This window comes from Arvicola amphibius, chromosome 8 (assembly GCF_903992535.2).
Source record: "Arvicola amphibius chromosome 8, mArvAmp1.2, whole genome shotgun sequence".
Classification (NCBI taxonomy): Eukaryota; Metazoa; Chordata; class Mammalia; order Rodentia; family Cricetidae; genus Arvicola; species Arvicola amphibius.
Genome location: NC_052054.1, coordinates 73,634,991 through 73,652,324, shown reverse-complemented (window position 1 = coordinate 73,652,324; position 17,334 = coordinate 73,634,991). Strand labels below are relative to the sequence as shown.

The 17,334-nt window shown below is 48.5% G+C and overlaps 1 protein-coding gene across 1 annotated transcript in view; it reads right to left on the bottom strand.

Moving 5' to 3' along the window:
- The window catches only part of Ceacam20 (CEA cell adhesion molecule 20), a 30,161-nt gene extending 20,896 nt beyond the window's left edge, over window positions 1-9,265 (bottom strand). The window contains exons 1-5 of the mRNA XM_042055601.1: window positions 9,040-9,265; window positions 7,602-7,835; window positions 7,199-7,419; window positions 3,774-4,009; window positions 875-943 (exon numbers count right to left, since the gene is read on the bottom strand). Of these exons, the coding sequence (XP_041911535.1) occupies window positions 875-943; window positions 3,774-4,009; window positions 7,199-7,419; window positions 7,602-7,835; window positions 9,040-9,265 (986 nt within the window). The remainder of the gene's footprint in view (window positions 1-874; window positions 944-3,773; window positions 4,010-7,198; window positions 7,420-7,601; window positions 7,836-9,039) is intronic.
- Window positions 9,266-17,334: the final 8,069 nt, after the last annotated feature.

Here is a 17,334-nt window from a genome sequence, read left to right as displayed (position 1 = left end):
ATGTTGCATTTGCTTAACTCTGTAAAGCCATGTTACTTTGCCTGTCTGAAACACCTGATTGGTCTAATAAAAGCTGAGTGGCCAATAGCTAGACCCCAGAAGGATAGGTGGGGCTGGCAGGTAGAGAGAGTAAATAGGAGAAAAAGAGAAAGAGGAGTGAGAAAAGAAGGAGAGGAGGATGCCAGGGGCCAGCCACCCAGCCACACAACCAGCAATGGAGTAAGAAGTAAAGAAAGACATAAAAAATAGAGAAAGGTAAAAGCCCATAGGCAGAAGGTAGATGGGATAATTTAAGATTAAGAAAAGCTGGCTAGAAACAAGCAAAGCTAAGGCTGGTCATTTATAAGTAAAAATAAGTCTCCATGTATTTATTCGGGAGTTGGGTGGTGGGCCCCTAAGAGCAAAGGGTGGAGGGAAAAAAGGCTACATTTCCCCCACCTCCATTTTTAAAAAAATTGGAAAAGGAAGATCAGTGTAGAGGTGGGGTAGACGGATGATGTAGGTGGGCCTTCTGTCTATGTGTTATTTTCATTGGTTAATAAAGAGACTACCTTGGCCTTTTGATAGGGCAGAAAATTAGGAAATTAGGTGGGTGGAGTAGACAGAACACAATGCTGGGACGAAGACAATGAGGCAGTCACCATGAAGCTCTGGCCCAAGATGGACGTAGGTTAGAATCTTCCCAGTAAGCCACCACCTTGCAGTGCTACACACATTAATAGAAATGGGTTAATCAAGATGTGAGAGTTAGCCAGTAAGAGGCTAGAGCTAATGGGCCAAGCAGTGTTTAAATGAATACAATTTGTGTGTTGTTATTTCGGGTGTAAAGCTAGCTGAGCGGGAGCCAGGCAGGATGAAAAGCAGGCCTGCTCACCTCATCACTACAAACAGAGGAAGAACAGGAACAGGCAAAGCAGCTTCAAGAGCAGCAGCAGAGGGAGCTCTGCAATCACATGCAGGATGTTTTGTTCCTGGGCCTTTGTTGTGTGGCTAATATCAGTTATCAACTTTGAAATCTAAAATCGCCCTGGAGACAGGGTGTGCCTGTAGGAAATTATCTCTGTTAGGTTAATTGAGGTGGGAAGACTCGTGAACTGTGGATGACACCTTTTCTTGGGCTGGGATCCCAACTAAAATGTAAGAAAGGAACTATGGACCACGATTCTTAGATCTCTGCTTCCTAATCGTGGGTGTAACGTGAGCAGGTGCTTCAGGCTCCTGCTGCCTTGACATTCCCATCAGGGTGCACTGTACGTACCCTTGAACTCCGAGCCAAATCAACCCCTTCTGCCTTAAATTGCTTTGGGGGTACTTTTATCACAGTAACTAAGACAGTAGTCCTACTCACTTACTGACCCCGTAACATGTAGAACGAATTTATGATCTGAACCTCAGTTTCCCCATCTGTAAGGCTGGCATAGTATCTTTGCATTGTAGAGAGGTGGTAGTTGTGGTAATAAATATAGACAAGCTGTGGCTGGGTCCCACTTACTATTGTGTTCTCTTATACCAGTCTACCTCTAAAGGAGACACAGAAGGCTCCTCCTTCACTTTCCAAGTCCCTCTAGGAGCTAGAAATGCAGTTCAGTGGAAGAGTCCTTGTTGGGGGCTATGGACTCAGACCCTGAATTTCCTGTAAACAACCTGTTATGCTTGCAGCTTCTCTGAGCAAAACAACTTTTTTTTCCTGTGTTTGTTGCTACTCTGAGCATGAGACACTCAGGAGTGGTTTCTGGTGGATTTGCCTAGGATCTATATATAAGCGACTCTGGTACACAATAAAGGAGGCATTCTTGTTTCAGGATGACTCGTGTCTCTGTCTGTGTGTCTTTGTGTATTTAAATCTCCAGGCCCTTGCCTAGCTGGGGAATGGTCCTGTAGTACAGGCTCCGCACGACGTAGTACTGTAGTACACGTAGTAGTAGTAGTAAGGTTGGTACAAGCCCTCACCTAAAATCCCCCGTGAGGGACTAGGGGCGTGGCTCAGTGGTAGAGCCCCTGCCTAGAATCCCCCAGTGAGAGGCTGGGGTGTGGCTCAGTGGCAGAGCCCCTGCCTAGAATCCCCCAGTGAGGGGCTGGGGGCATGGCTCAGTGGCAGAGCTCCTGCCTAGAATCCCCCTAGGATTACTTAGCATGCACAACACCATAGGTTTGATTTTTATCACAAAGACACAAACGCACTTCCTCCTTAGCTTTCAGTCACAGCGGTGGTTCTGGCTCTCTCCATGTCTGTACTACTCTGCTTCCAGTGCCACCAGTCCACGGGGTTTCAATTCCTGCCTTGTTACCCATTTGGTCTAGTGACTCTCACGCTGAGTCTCGGTTGTCCCTCTTGACAAATGGGAGTAAAGATAGTTCCAGTCTCCCTAAGACTCCTAAGGATGAAGGAAGCCACAGAGTGAATGAGCCAAAGTGGACCTTGTCACCAAGCTGCCTGGGTGGAGAAGAACCTCTAGGGAAAGGCCCGGACTTGACTTCCTGCTTCCTTCTCCTGTCCTGACTTTGATCCCCACCAGGAGACAGCAAACCTTACGGTGAAATTTGTGCACACAGCTGATAACCCAGCCTGTTGAGAGGACCTGGAGTCTGTCCAGCCACCAAGTCAGCCTTGAAGCTCTGACCCAGAGAGGGGAGCATCGGCCTCAGGGTCACACAGCATGACTGTGTGACCCTTAAGTCTGAGGAGGACCCATCATTTCCTCACCTTCAAGTGTCTTGCTTTATCAAAGTACTCTTGCAACCCTCAATCTCTCCCTCTCCCTCTCCCTCTCCCTCTCTCTCTCTCTCTCTCTCTCTCTCTCTCTGTGTGTGTGTGTGTGTGTGTGTGTATGCACTCGTATACATGTGGGTGCCCATGCCTGTGCATGCGTGGGTCAAGGTCATCTTGCTATATCTCTCTCCACTTTATTTCTCTGAGACAAGGTCTCTCCCTGAATCTGGAGGTCACTTTTTTTTGACAGCCAACAAGCCTCAGAGATCCTTCTGTCTTCATCCCACATTGCTGAGGTTACAGGCTTGCATGAGCCCATGTCTTGCTTGTCACATGGTTCTTGGGTCAGAACTCATCCTCAAAGTTGCATAAGTAAAAACAAACAAACAAATAAAAACAACTGTAGACCCATCTATCCAGCCCCTTTCATCTCAGATGCTCAGTAAATGTGAATTTTATATCCATCCCATAATGATGTGTGGACCACTAGGAACTGAGACATTCCTGCCTGTCCCACCCCCATTCATCTAGCTTTATCAGAGTTTCCTCTCTCTCTCTCTCTCTCTCTCTCTCTCTCTCTCTCTCTCTCTCTCTCTCTCTCTCCTTCTCTCTTTTCTTCTCTGTTTTCTTGATGTCTCTTTGCCCTCTGCTGTCTCTCTCCCTCTCTCATCTATCTCAGTCTCTCCCTGGTTTCCATCTGGTCGACTCTCCCCCCCTTTACCCTCCCTTCTTTGTCCTCACTTCCTTCACCATCATTCCCTGTCTACTCTTTCCTTCCCCTTCTCCCTCTGTCCCATCCTTTCTCCTCCCTCTCTATCTTCCCTCATCTCTCTCCCTTATCAAGAGAAAGGTATTTCTCTCTGGCCTTCTAATCTTTTTCATTTTTGTCTCTTTATGCTAATGTTTTTGGTGTCTGCTTTATTTCTGCCTTGCCTCTATTTCTTTCTGTGTGTCTCTTTTTACACACACACACAGATTCTCACACACACACACACACACACACACACAAATTCCAGCCACCCAACCACCCAACGAAGTCTGTCTGCAGAAGCAGGGACCTCACCTGAGAGGAGGATTCCTGTCCTCAGGCAGCCGCAGAAGCCAGCATGCCCCATGAGTCCTGACACTGGTGTCAACGTGCCAGGCTGTCCCTCTCCTGGCTGGCACACACAGCCTGTGGCACAGTGTGGATAGCGTGCTGGGGGCAAGGCCAGCCGTGCTGGGGACAGGGGAGGAACATACTTTGTCCTTGCCTCTGCCCTCAAACCTGGAGTCCTCTCTCTGCAGAGATGGGAATCCCTGGAACCTCAGGGATCAGGAACTAAGACTGCTATGGTCCACAACAATGCTAATAAAAAAATAAAAACTCTGATCGTAGGAAAGCTAGGCTGGTTGCCAAGCTGGCTATGAGCGGCCACAAAATATTAATTAAATGAGAAAGGAGCGTGCACATGGGGATGGGTCCTGCTCATAAAAGAAGGCTGTGGTGTCAGGCTGAGTCCCAGAGGGCATGGAGCCTTCCTGGAAAAGGAGCCCTTGAATGATACGGGAAAGAGCATAAGACAATGTTTATTGTAAAAGAAAGAAAAATATGAATCAGCAAGGTGGCACACACCTATTACCCCAGCACTTGGGAGATTGAAGGGTCAGAAGTTCAAGGCCAGCATAGGTGACAGGTTTTTTTTTTTTTAATCTCAGCAATAAAAACTAGAGAGGTGACTCAATGGTTAATAGCACTTGCTGTTCTTTCAGAGGACTCGGATTCAATTCCCAGCACCCCCATGAGGCTCAAAACAGTCTGTAACTCGAGTTCCAGGGGATTTGTCACTCTCTTCTGACTCCTGCAGGCACTGCACACACGTGGTTCACAGACACACATGCAGACAAAACACCCATACACATGAAATAAAATCTAAACATCTGGAGCTAGGGAGATGCCTTGGTTAGTAGAGGACCTGAATTCAGATCCCCAGAGCCAGTGTAAAGGCAGACATGGTAGCTCGCCTCTGCAATCCAAGCAGTCCTATGGTAAGATAAGAGGCTGAGGTACGAGAATCCTGGGAACTCAAGGACCAGCTAGTCTGGTGCACACAGCAGCGAATGAAAAGAGACCTCATTTCCAATGAGGCTGTCCCTGGACCTTTACACACACACACCACGGCATCTATACTCACACGCATCTGTTCACACCATACACACTCACATAAACATGCACACATGCTGTGGGAAGATCTTTCTGTACACTGTGAGTTTGTATTCCTCTCACTGGCCCTGATCCCTCCCGTGGGAAGGTCAGGACCATGCCCACAGGGTATTTAAGTGAGTTCCCAGAGGAGGAACACATGGTTCCTGGTTTGCATGTGCTCCCCGCTTTCCTGTCTCCCCGCCATGTACTAGGCTACCGGAGAGCGCCATATTTAATATAATGATGGGCATATTAATTCAGTTTGATCTGACCTAATTGGATTTCTTTGTGCCAGAGGAGCCGCCCGTTTTAGGAATTTTTCCTAACATAATGGAGTGTCCCACCAAAGGGCCTTAGTTTGTCTTGCGGAAAAATGGAAAAACGGGCCTTCCTGTACACACGCTCCGCCAGGCAAGTTCGGCTTCACCTTGGTGAATTCCCCCTTTTAAACTGCATGCGGGTAGGGTTTTGGGGTGACCCATTCGCTTTTCAAGCTTTTATTGAAGTCACGGCCACCTAAAGCACACACACGCACGCACGCATACACACAGCATAGGCCCCCACGCACACTTCCACCCCTCTGTAGCCCCCCCCCCCAGCACTCCACCACTGCGCAACGCAACCATTAAGATCTAAGCCTGTAAGGCGCACGCCCATAAAAGTGGCCGATTTCCCATTAGCACCTTGTCCTGCCCCCACTTCTGTTCCAATGTGCTCCAATGTGCTCCAACGCCATGCTCCGCTGCATGCCCAAGAGAAAAGCCAGCTTTCGTTCTGGTTTCGGGGGATCTAAATCTGTCTCCCTTTTCATTGGCTGAGGACAACGGAGACACGATGCGCAGGTTCGTGGAGCGGCACTCGTCCATCAGTTTCACTAGCCCGCATCAACACAGGTTCCTAACTAGGTCCCTCCCCCTCTAGCTGTTTGATTCTGTCTAAAACGGATCCGTTTCTTTTTCTCCCCGCCCCCCTCCTTCCACTCTAAAACTCTACAAAAATGTTTCGTCCTTATGTTTCTGTTCTCTCTTGCAACGCCTAGTCAGCTGGCACAGTTCCCTAAGGCTGTCCTGTTTCTCTGTTAAAATAACGTGGCCACGATGTATTTAAGTGTGTCACTGTGTTTTTATGATGTGAATTTGAGTTTTGTGTATATGTGTGCTTCCAGATCACAACAGCTCCAAAAGTTCAGCTTGTATGCCCAGTTTAAAATGCCAGGTAATGGTGCCTGGTTCCCAAGGGCCTTATGGATCTGAGATCATGGCATTTTAAGAATAATAGAGCTTCTAACACATGCCAGCTTTTGCAGCACCCTATGTGTCCTCTAAGAAGACAGACCTTCCACCTTGCCTCTGGGTTTGGCAAAGACACCCGCACAGAAGCAAAAAGAGACCTTTTACCCAGGGGATCGATCTGCTCATCTTGCCAAGACAGGTCGATTAAATTCTTCCCCCTCACAGGAAAAATCTTTGGGCCTCTCGCACTCCACAGCTAATGGCAAATACTGCTTCTAAGACTGGTGTTCTCCTAGGACGAGGAGAGGATTTGGGATTGCCTGCTAGCCAAAAGCTGTCTTGTTTGTCTGGTTTTTTTTTTCTTTTTGCTTATTTATTCCTCCCAGATCTGTCTAAAGGCATTTGACAACTCAAGGTACTGTTCTTTAACAGACTCCATAGTCCAAGAGTAATAGGTTTTATTCTTCAGAGGGTCAGAGTTCCCAATTTCCTCTAATAGCCTTCTAGCCTATGACACCAAGATATAAAATCTGTTCCAGGAAAAGTTTCTTACAAGTTCCTGGAAAAGTTCTATCGCTACACAAAACCAAGTCTGGTAAAATCCAAGGTTTTTAATTTTAATCCCAGCCAGTTTTAATCATATTTTGCAGGTTACTCCTGCTGCCTAAGTCAAGACCAACCTACAAGACGCTCCCAGGACAACACCAAAAGCGCCAGTATCCGTTCCTGAGACTTCAACATTGGTACCAACTCTCCTGGATCAAGGACACCTACCCACTCTTCTGGATGAAGGACACCTACCCACTCTTCTGGATCAAGGACACCTACCCACTCTTCTGGATCAAGGACACCTACCAACTCTCCTGGATCAAGGACACCTACCAACTCTTCTGGATGAAGGACACCTACCCACTCTCCTGGATCAAGGACACCTACCAACTCTCCTGGATCAAGGACACCTACCCACTCTCCTGGATGAAGGACACCTACCCACTCTTCTGGATCAAGGACACCTACCCACTCTTCTGGATCAAGGACACCTACCAACTCTCCTGGATCAAGGACACCTACCAACTCTCCTAGATCAAGGACACCTACCAACTCTCCTGGATCAAGGACACCTATCAACTCTTCTGGATGAAGGACACCTACCCACTCTTCTGGATCAAGGACACCTACCCACTCTTCTGGATGAAGGACACCTACCAACTCTCCTGGATCAAGGACACCTACCAACTCTCCTAGATCAAGGACACCTACCAACTCTCCTGGATCAAGGACACCTATCAACTCTTCTGGATGAAGGACACCTACTCACTCTTCTGGATCAAGGACACCTACCCACTCTTCTGGATCAATGACATCTGCCAAGTAAAATCTGGTTTCATCTGCTATTGTGTCTCATCCTATGGCTAGCCCCATTTCATAGGGCCAATGATGAGAATTTTCTCCTCCTAGACACCTGCCTTCTTACCTCCCTCGAGAAACAGATGCCCGGCATCTCTGGGATGACAGTGTACAGGATGCTTTTCCAGCCACACCTCCCACTGAATGTGGACCCACCAACACCCAGCTCTCCCCTCCATGACCTTGCCCCATGCCCGCAGGAAGTAGCCAGACTTGAGTTTAAGCCCTTTTTCCAAAGAGAGCCTAAAATGTTGGTCATAATTATCACCCCAACTTCCTGTCACCCCTATATCCAAAGAGTCTGGAATGTTAAGTTGGGAGCATCACCCCAGCCCCTGGCATCCATCCCAGCCTCCTGGCGTGGGAGTTGCCTTGGTCTGGACTCCAAATCCCAGCATGCCAGGTCCTGACCCCTCCTAGGGTGAGGTATTTAAATGAGTGCCCAGAGGAGGAACACATGGTCCCGGGTTTTGCATATGTTCCCCGGTTTTCTGTCTTCCCTGCCATGCTCTTGGCCACCCAAGAGTGCTGTATTTAATAAAACAGGGGCATTTTAATTTGGTTTAATCTGTTTTAGTTGGATTTTTGTGAGCTGGCTGAGCTTGTCTTAGGATTTTTTCCTAACAAGCAGCACCCCTCCATGGCCTCTGCATCAGCTCCTGCCTCCAGGTTCCTGTCCTGACTTCCCTTCATGAAGGACTGTTATTGATACTTGTGTAATAAACCCTTTCCTTTCCAAGTTGCTTTTGGTCATGGCTTCTGTTAGACTGGAGGTTTAGGGACAAAAAGATCTCTGCCCCCCTTCCAGCTGGAAGCTGGTCCTTGCAGAGAATCTGATAACCGACCAAAAGATTCCCACCAGAAGCCCGAGCTCTCAAAAGCCCCGGCAAAACACTGGGCAAAGCAGACACTTAGCTCCAGATTCCAAAGTGACCACTGGACTCAAGACACACCTACGGGACCCCAAATCTAGCCAATATTCCCAATACCTTACCAAGCACATCACTTCCTCCCATCTAGCTCCCACAAAGTTTCTAACCCTGTCCTTCCACACGGCTTCTTGGACCTCCAACTACAGACCGCTGACTCACCCAGGAGCAATTAATCCCTAAATAAACCTGCCTTTTACTCTTTAATTTGGCTCAATTGGGTTTATTTCCGCGGCAGGTGGAGAAATCATTTAATTTACTATCACAACAATGGGAATCCTAAAAGAAGATAGGCATTTTCTCAGTCGAGGCTGCTCTTCCCAGACCACCCTAGCTGGTGTTGACACAACCAACCAACGAACGCATATGAGGGGGCGTGGTACAGATTTGCCGATGTCCTCTCCATTATTAGGGAGAAGGTTTATATTGTGAATAAGAGAGAGAAAATGCCCAAAGGCCCCTGGAGGAGTCCAGAGTAGCGAGAAAGGGACACAGCCTGGACATGACCAGGGCTATCCATGAGAGAAGGGAGACTCGCAGAGGCCAGGGAAACCTTCCCCCATAAAGAGAACAAACGGGTGCATTGAGCAGATTGGCCTGGAGATGGGAAAAGAGCAGGGATGCCAGTAAGGGTGACAGCATTTGTGACACTGTGTATACTGCCAACAATAACAAACACCACAGACATCCATTTGTTCATCCCTTCTGCCAGAGGGAAGGGAAATGTTTCCTTTTGGCAGGTGGGAACCGGTTTCACAAGTTCCTGGAGGAATGCTGACTCTATAATCCAGTTTGTGCTCATTTCTGGCTGTCTGGACCGTGAGAGATCTAAAACCAGGAAACCGACAAACAGGCCCACAGGCTAATCTAATCTAGGCTGTTCATCAGTTAAGGGTTTCCTGTCTGGCAGCTGCAAGCTACGTCAAACTCAGCAGGATTCACTCCTAGCGTTTGTAAGGCCCTGGGTTCAGCCTAGAGAGTCAGGGAGGTTGGAAGGAAGGGAGCAAGGGAGACTGTTCACCAAGGATACAGTTTTGTTCCTGCAATGCCAAGACCTGTACCTGACCTTAGAATATTTTTACCAGCATGGTGCCTTCTCCCTTCTGGACTGCCACAGCCACAGCCTCACTCTCTGCTCCCGGGAGTCTCATTAACACCTAGAGCTGTTTCTGTCCCTGCCTCTGCCCTCCCTGCCCACTCTTCCAAGCCCTACACTCCAGTCACACACACCTCCCCTGAATGTGGGCAGCTGCATCCATGGGCAATGGGTCCAGAATGAATAAAAAGAAAAAAGCTAGCTGAACTCCAGGCTTCATCTCTCCCTGCTTCCTGACTATCGATGCAATGTGGCCAGCCGCCTATCATTCCTGCCGCCACACTTGAACTGCCATGGACATCCTTGGCCTGGACTTGTGAATGGATGTGTAAGACTCACCCCCATCTGAGAGGTAGACTGAATTCAAAGTCAGTGCCCTTTGGGCAGCGGGTCGGTGGCAGGAATGAAGGCTCTACCCAGTGAGCACACTTCCCAGCTGTTAGAAACCAGGTCCTCTGCCAGCCTGCCTTCAGCAGCTCAACCCCAGCAGCTACATCATGCAGGCTAAGTTATCGCGCCAGTACATCATGGCCAGGTGCCAAATGCGATCTGTGCACCCTTTCAAACTTGCTCTCTCCCTCTGTCTGTTTCTCTCTTGTCCCCTCCCCCTCCTCGGAATGGCTTGTGCCCGGAGGCATTGCTACACTAGAGCTAAAGGCAAAGGGGGGCTTGTGGGAAATGCCCCAAGGCACTCCTAAGGGCACAACAATTCAAATAAAAGCTTATTTCCCATCAGAAGTGGCAGGGCTTTCAAACTACAGAAGAAAAAACTGGCTGTCACAAATTCTAAATCTAGAGTTGGGGAAGATGGTTCCATGGGTAAAGCATTTGCTGAACAAGGGTGAGAACCTGGTATTGAATCTCTAGCACCCACATAAATGTCAGGTGGGCCTAGTAGCCTGTCCGTAAATCCAGATCTCAGAAAGCAGAGACGGGGTCCCCAGAACAAGCTGGCTAGCTACTAGCTGACTGGCAAACTCTGGCTGCGATTGAGAGAGTCTGTCTTGATAAAGAGGGTGGAGAGCTGTTGTGGGATATTCCTTTACACTGTGCGAGGATGCGGCACTGGGATTGGTTTGCTGAGGAGCTGAAGCGAGGATGAGGCACTGGGATTGGTTTACTGCGGAGCTGAAGCGAGGATGCGGCACTGGGATTGGTTTACTGCGGAGCTGAATGGAGGGCTGGAGAGGTAGCTCAGAGGTAAAGAGCACCTTGGTGGGACCTCCATATATTAGGAAAATTCCTAAGATGGGCCGCTTCGCCAGCACACACACACACAAATACAATCAGGTCAAATCAAATTAAAATGCCCATGTTTTATTAAATGTAGCGCTCTCGAGTGGCCCAGAGCATGGCAGGAGAGACAGAAAACCGGGGAGCACATGCAAACCCCAAGATCACGTGTTCCTCCTCGGTGCCCACTTAAATACCCTGTGGAGGTGGTCCTGACCCTCCCTCAGGACCTGGCATGCTGGGATTTGGAGTCCATACCAACTGCAACTCCAAAGCCAGGGGGCTGGGATGGATGCTAGGGGCTGGGATGATACTTCCAACTTAACATTACAGCTGCTCTTCTAGAGGACCCAGATGATATGCTGGTCTGGCCTGTCACCTGGGTACCCTGTCCCTTTAAGAGACAAGCCCCACCCACTCCCAACCCCATCTACCCCTGAGGCAAAGAGATATCCCACCTCCTCTCTCTCTCTCTCTCTCTCTCTCTCTCTCTCTCTCTCTCTCTCTCTCCCTCTGAAAAGGCAGCTGCTGTCTTTCTCTCCCTCTCTATTCCCCTCCCCGTCCCTCTTCTCCCCGCTCTCTCTCACTCTCTCTCACTCTCCTCCTCTCTCTCTTCTCCCCCTCCCTCCCTCTCTTTTTCTCTCTCCCTCTCCCCCTTCTCCCTTTCCCTTTCCCTTCCATAACCCACTAAATAAACTCTATACCCAAACTCACTCTGCATGATGTATCTGTCTGTCTCTCACCCACCAAGGTGACCCACTGAGGCCTCCAGTCACCGGCCACTACCCCTCATGGGACCGGCTGCCCCTGTGGGACCACTGCCCCTCGTGGGACTGGTCTCCCCCCCCCCTTATAACTTTAAAATGAATAACTCCAGTTCCAGGGGAATCTGATACCCTCTTCTGTTCTCCTTGGGCACCAAGCACTTACATGGTGAACAGACACACATGCAGGCAAAACATCCATACACATAAAATAATAATTAATTTTTTAAAAGAGCCAAATAGCCATTAGCTATGCGGGAAAAGGTTAGGCAGGGCTTCAGGGTGCAGTGAGTTCAGAGAAGAAAGGCAGGGGACCCATCCAGACATGGAGGAACCAGGATGGACAAAGTAGAGATGAGGGCACATGGAGGAATGTAGATTTAAAATTATGGGTTATTTTTAAGTTATAAGAGCTAGTTAGAAAGAAGCCAAAGCTAAGGCCGAGCTTTCATAATTAATAATAAGTCTCCATGTCATTTTGTTGTATATGAACTGACAGCCCCAAAAGAAAAGTCTGTCTGTTAGTATTTAGGCATCTGTACTGGCCTTCCCTTGAGGTCCTGATGGGATACATTCTCAGCTGCAGCCGCTAAGAGCACCTTCTGTGCACGTTTGCTCGTTCCCTTATAAAAGGTGGACCTTACACACCTCCTGTCTCTCGCTCTCTCTTCCTTTCTCTCCCTTTCTCCCCCCTCACTCTCTCCCCCTCTATCTCTTCTCTCTCTATTATTCTCCCTTCGCATGAGGTCACATCTGTGCCTCTTCTCTTCCTCTATCTTCCCCTTTCTCTTCCCCTCTCTCCAGCCCCCACCCATCTCTCTCTTCCACCACTCTTGTCCCCAGGGACCAGTCTCTGACCCCTCTCTGCCCCTTCTCTCTCCCCTTCCAATGAACCTCCTATGTGAGCCCGGTTGCATGGCATGACTTCTCTTCGTGGCGTTTTTGAGTAAATTATGATATCAGTCTCATACCTGTACACACACTCATGTACCCACATGCACCTGCACCCTGCTTATGTGCCTTGTACTCATGTGAACAACCATGCATGCACACACACATCATGCATGACTTCACATGGAAAGAACTCTGAGTCCAGCAAAAAGTATTCCTCAGACATGGAGAAAAAACAAAGTGGAAATTGTGGGTAGTTCAATTGCCCTTGACTTTCTCCAGGCCCCTGTGAATGAAGAAATGTACATGCTTTTGTCTGTATGGCCATGCAGAGTGAACATGTGCATACATGCCAGTGTAGAAAACACCCAGTAGGGGCCGGAGAGATGATAGCTCAATGGTTAAGATCTGACTCTTCTTCCAGACAACTTGGGTTCAGTTCCCAGCACTCACATGGTAAGTGTGTGAACTCAGAACCGTCAGTAACTGCAGTTCCAGGGGATCGATGTTCCTGTCTGCCCTTCTGTCTGCATGCACATAGCGCATAGACATTTGCATGGAACGAAACAACCACACAAATAAAATAAATGAATACAAAATTTAAAAATATGTTTTTAATGTGAAACTGGGTTCAAAATCAACAAAATGGTCTAGCAGTGGTGGCACACGCCTTTAATCACAGCACTCAGGAGGTAGAAGCAGGCGGGTCTCTGAGTTCGAGGCCAGCCTGGTCTACAGAGCAAGTTACAGAACATCCAGATGCAGAGAAACCCTGCCTCGAAAAACCAAGACAAACAAACAAACAATAATAATAATTTTAAAAAGTACTCCTGGGATGTGAACTCATGCATGAAGTACAATTCCACGGTTGGACAGGAGGTGACGCAGCTACACAGGTTTACAGCTCCTGTTTATTATATACCCTGTTTATTAGCGCAAAGTCAAGGAAATTTGTCAAGAACAAAAAAGTAGACAATGTCGTTCGCCAGTTTGGGAGTCACGCACCTGAAATTTCCTTTGCTGAAGAAGGAAATTGGCAGTACACTTTGGAAGACTCAAGTTCAAATGTCTGCAAACCCCAGTTGTTGAGGCGGGAGAGGCAAGAGCTTCAGCAGCGCTGGTGCTTGTTCTTGTGAGACAAAGCCTTGTGAGGTAGCTCTGGCTTCTCTAGAACTCTCCACGTAAAGCAGGTTGCCCTTGGGCTTGCAGCCATACGCCTGCCTCTGGAGCGCTGGATTACAGGCATGCATCACTCACCGTCTCTGGTGCGCCCTTTATTTATTTATTTTTGTATTTCTGACGGGGTCTCAGACTGACCAGTGCCTTTGACGTTGTGTTCCTCCAACCTCCACAGTAGCGGGGGTTACAGGCTGGGACCACCAGGCCTGGCTTCCTTTGTCTTTTTGGAGCCCAGGTTGGCCTGGATTTCCCTAGGTAGCCCAGGCTGGCCTTGCTGCTCAGGGATGAAGACCTGGTATCAGAATCTCTAACACCCACATAAGTCAAAATACTGTGTCAGCCTCCCTGGTGCTGGGACTATAGGTAAGCATGGAAGATTCTAGGAATAAGAATAGGAATATAGAAATATAGGTACCAGAAATTAGAAGGTGGAAATTAGAATGTAGAAAGAAAGACATAAAGTTGTAAACCTAAACAAACTTCCAACAGCTTTCTCAGCTGCTTAAGGATCTATTAGCAGCAGTGGGTTATTTCGTTTTACAACTGGCTGCTCTGTTTACAAGGCCAAAGTTTCCCTCTGTAAAATGAGGGTTAGCCCTAAGATAACACCCTGGTCGGTCACCTGTGATCAGCAACAGATACAAGCAGAGTTAACCGTTAGTGAGTGGGATGTACATGACTTCTCGGTTATTCATTGTCCCTGCTACATGAAACTGGCAGCATTAGAGGGAGTGCAGAGCTTGGGTAAACACCATCAGGGAGTGCCAGGCAGAAACAAAGACTTAAAATACAAACACTAGTCCAACTAAAAACCTGTTACTGGAAATTGCAAAGAAAGGCAATTTGTATCTAAGTTTCACCTGAAGATTGTAAAAATTCCTTTGTTCATACCTAATGCTTGTTGCTTATTGCTATAAAGAGGGGGAGTTCAAAAACCATCTTTTGCAGTAGTTATAGAAGCCAGATCTCTGTCTGTGGTCTCGGCTAGCTGACCAACTTTGGTGCCCCGTGGTGTTTTTCTTTTCTTTCTGTTTTTTTTTTTTTTTTACTGGAATAAAGTGTGCTTCCAGTTTTCTAGATTTCGGTGGTCTGTTCCCATCTTTTCACGATCCCCATGGACCCAACAAACACAACAGCTCCTAGCTAAAATAAATGGTTTCTTTTCAATTACCTCTATTTGTGCATGGGCACATGAGCTGTCGTGTGTGTGTGTGTGTGAGAGAGAGAGAGAGAGAGAGAGAGAGAGAAAGAGACAGAGAGACAGAGAGAGGGAGGGAGGAAGAGAGAGAGAGAGAGAGAGAGAGAGAGAGAGGAAGAGAGAGAGACAGAGAGACAGAGAGAGAGAGAGACAGAGACAGAGACAGAGAGAGGGAGGGAGGAAGAGAGAGAGAGAGACAGAGAGAGAGAGGGAGGAAGAGAGAGAGACAGAGAGACAGAGAGAGAGACAGAGAGAGAGAGACAGAGAGACAGAGAGAGAGAGAGAGAGAGAGAGAGACCCTTGGGGAGGTCAGAGGGCAACTCTGAAGAGTCAGCTCTCTCCTTCCACTTTCATGTGATTCCCAAGGACTGAACTCAGGTTGCTTGCTTCCTGACAAGCATTTGACCTTTGGAATTACCTCCCTGGCCTAAGAACAATTGTTTTTAGAGAGTTCAGATTTTCTTATCTAAAGCAATATTTTACTTGCTTTACTAAATAAAACTTGCCTGAAGATCAGAGTTCAAAGCTAGCCACCCTAGTCAACCATACAGGCCAGGCAGTGGTGGCACACACCTTTAATCCCAGCAGCCCCACTAGTTAGCCATAGAGGCCTGGTGGTGGTGGTGCGCGCCTTGAATCCCAGCACTAGAGAGGAATGTAAGGTGGGATGGGACAGGAACTCGCTCTTTCAGTCTGAAGGTTTCACAGAGATAAGAGCTCTCTCGTGGCTTGGCTGCTTTGCTTTTCTGGTCTTCAGCTTGAACCCCAGTGTCTGTCTCTGGGTTTTTATTATTTGTGCTGCACTTACCTGTAGGGAAATCTGTGCCTCAAGGACAGCGCATGTGTCCACACGGTGGCTTCATAATTCCAGTTCCCGAAGTTCAGTGTGTGTCGTCGGTGCTTCACAAGACACAGCTGCCAAGCACTTCCTGCTTTATTATGATCTTTGTTTTGAGATGGCTCTCACTGTGTAGCCCATGATAGCCCCAAACCCATGGTGAACTTCCCATCTCAGGTCTCATTGCTGAGATTAATGGCATTTCTACTCACTCCGGGTATGGGGTCTGAAATAATCTGCTGGCCTGTCAAATCAAACCGAATCAAAACAAGCCAAATTAAGAAATATCCAGGTTTAATGGGAGATCTGCGCTCTCGGGTGAGGGAACCAGGAAGGAAGCGGCAGGAACGCAATCCCCCCCCCCCCAGGAGGAGGGAGGAAGAAAAGGAAGAAAGTGTTCCTTTTTCTGGGAGATCACTTAAGTACCCTGGGGAGTGGTCCTGACGCCATCCCCAGGGAGGGGTCAGGATCTGGCGTGCTGGGATTTGGAGTCCAGACCAGGCCTGGGGGCTGGGATAGATGCAAGGAACTGGGGCCTATGCTCCCAACTTGACATTATCTTTGCCCCGCCTCTACTTCCTGCCTGGTCACTCCACCTATACTTCTTGCCTGGCTACTGGCCAATCAGCACTTTTTAAAATACAAGTGACAGCGTACAGACCATTGTCCCACAGCAGTGGAGGGGAGAACTCACCACACAACTGTCTTCTGACACACTGTGGCATGTACGTGTGTCTCCCACATCATGCACAGTAATAAAACAATCACGGTAACAGGAGGGTGGCAGCCATCATAGCACGAGGTCGCTGCGATTAAACACATCGACCTGCCTGTCAGATGGTGGCATTACCTCCCACTCAGGCTGGTCCTTGCTACACAATGTGGAGGGTGGTAGGTAGGGGCAGCGTCCACACCGCAGCTCAGAGAGGTTATATAGCTTCCCCAGGGAGTGATGTTACCTCCCACACATGCGTCCTCACTACACAGCGTGGAGGTGGTCTGTTCAGTGACGTTACCTCCCACGCATGCATCCTGGCTACACAGCGTGCAGAATGGTGGGAAGGGGCAGCGTCCACACCACAACTCAGAGAGGTTACATAGCTTCCCCAGGTCACACTTGGAGATGGAAAAGAGGCTTTGAAATTCGGCTGTCTGGATGGCGGAGACCTTAGAGAGAGCCTCCTGTAACAAAGGAACTGCTCCCTTCCCCAGGCTGAAAGTTCCCAGAGGGATGTTGTGTCCCAGGTCTGTAATCCTAGCCCTTGGAAGGTTCGGCAGGAGGATCACAAGTCTGGATTCAGTGTGGGCTCTGTAATGAGACCTGATCTCCAAAAAGAACAACAAAAATGTCCAGCTCTGTCCATTTTAAAGCCCTGAGGGAGGCGTGGTGGCACGCATCTGCAATCCCAGCACGTGACAGGCAAAGGCGGGTGGGGGGGACCACAGAAAGCTGGAGGCCAGACTGGTCCAGACGGCAAGTTCTGGGCCAGCCTGGCTCTACAGTAAGGGTCTGTCTCAAAAACCAGCAAAACATAAAAGAGAATAAATAAAGCCCCCAAATCTACCCAGCTTAAAGCATTCCTGGTCCTAGGCCAGGGCTTGCTCTGCAGTGGGGATAAAGACCCTCCAATGGTTCTCCTACTCTTTCTGGGTAGGTGTCCTTCCTCCACTG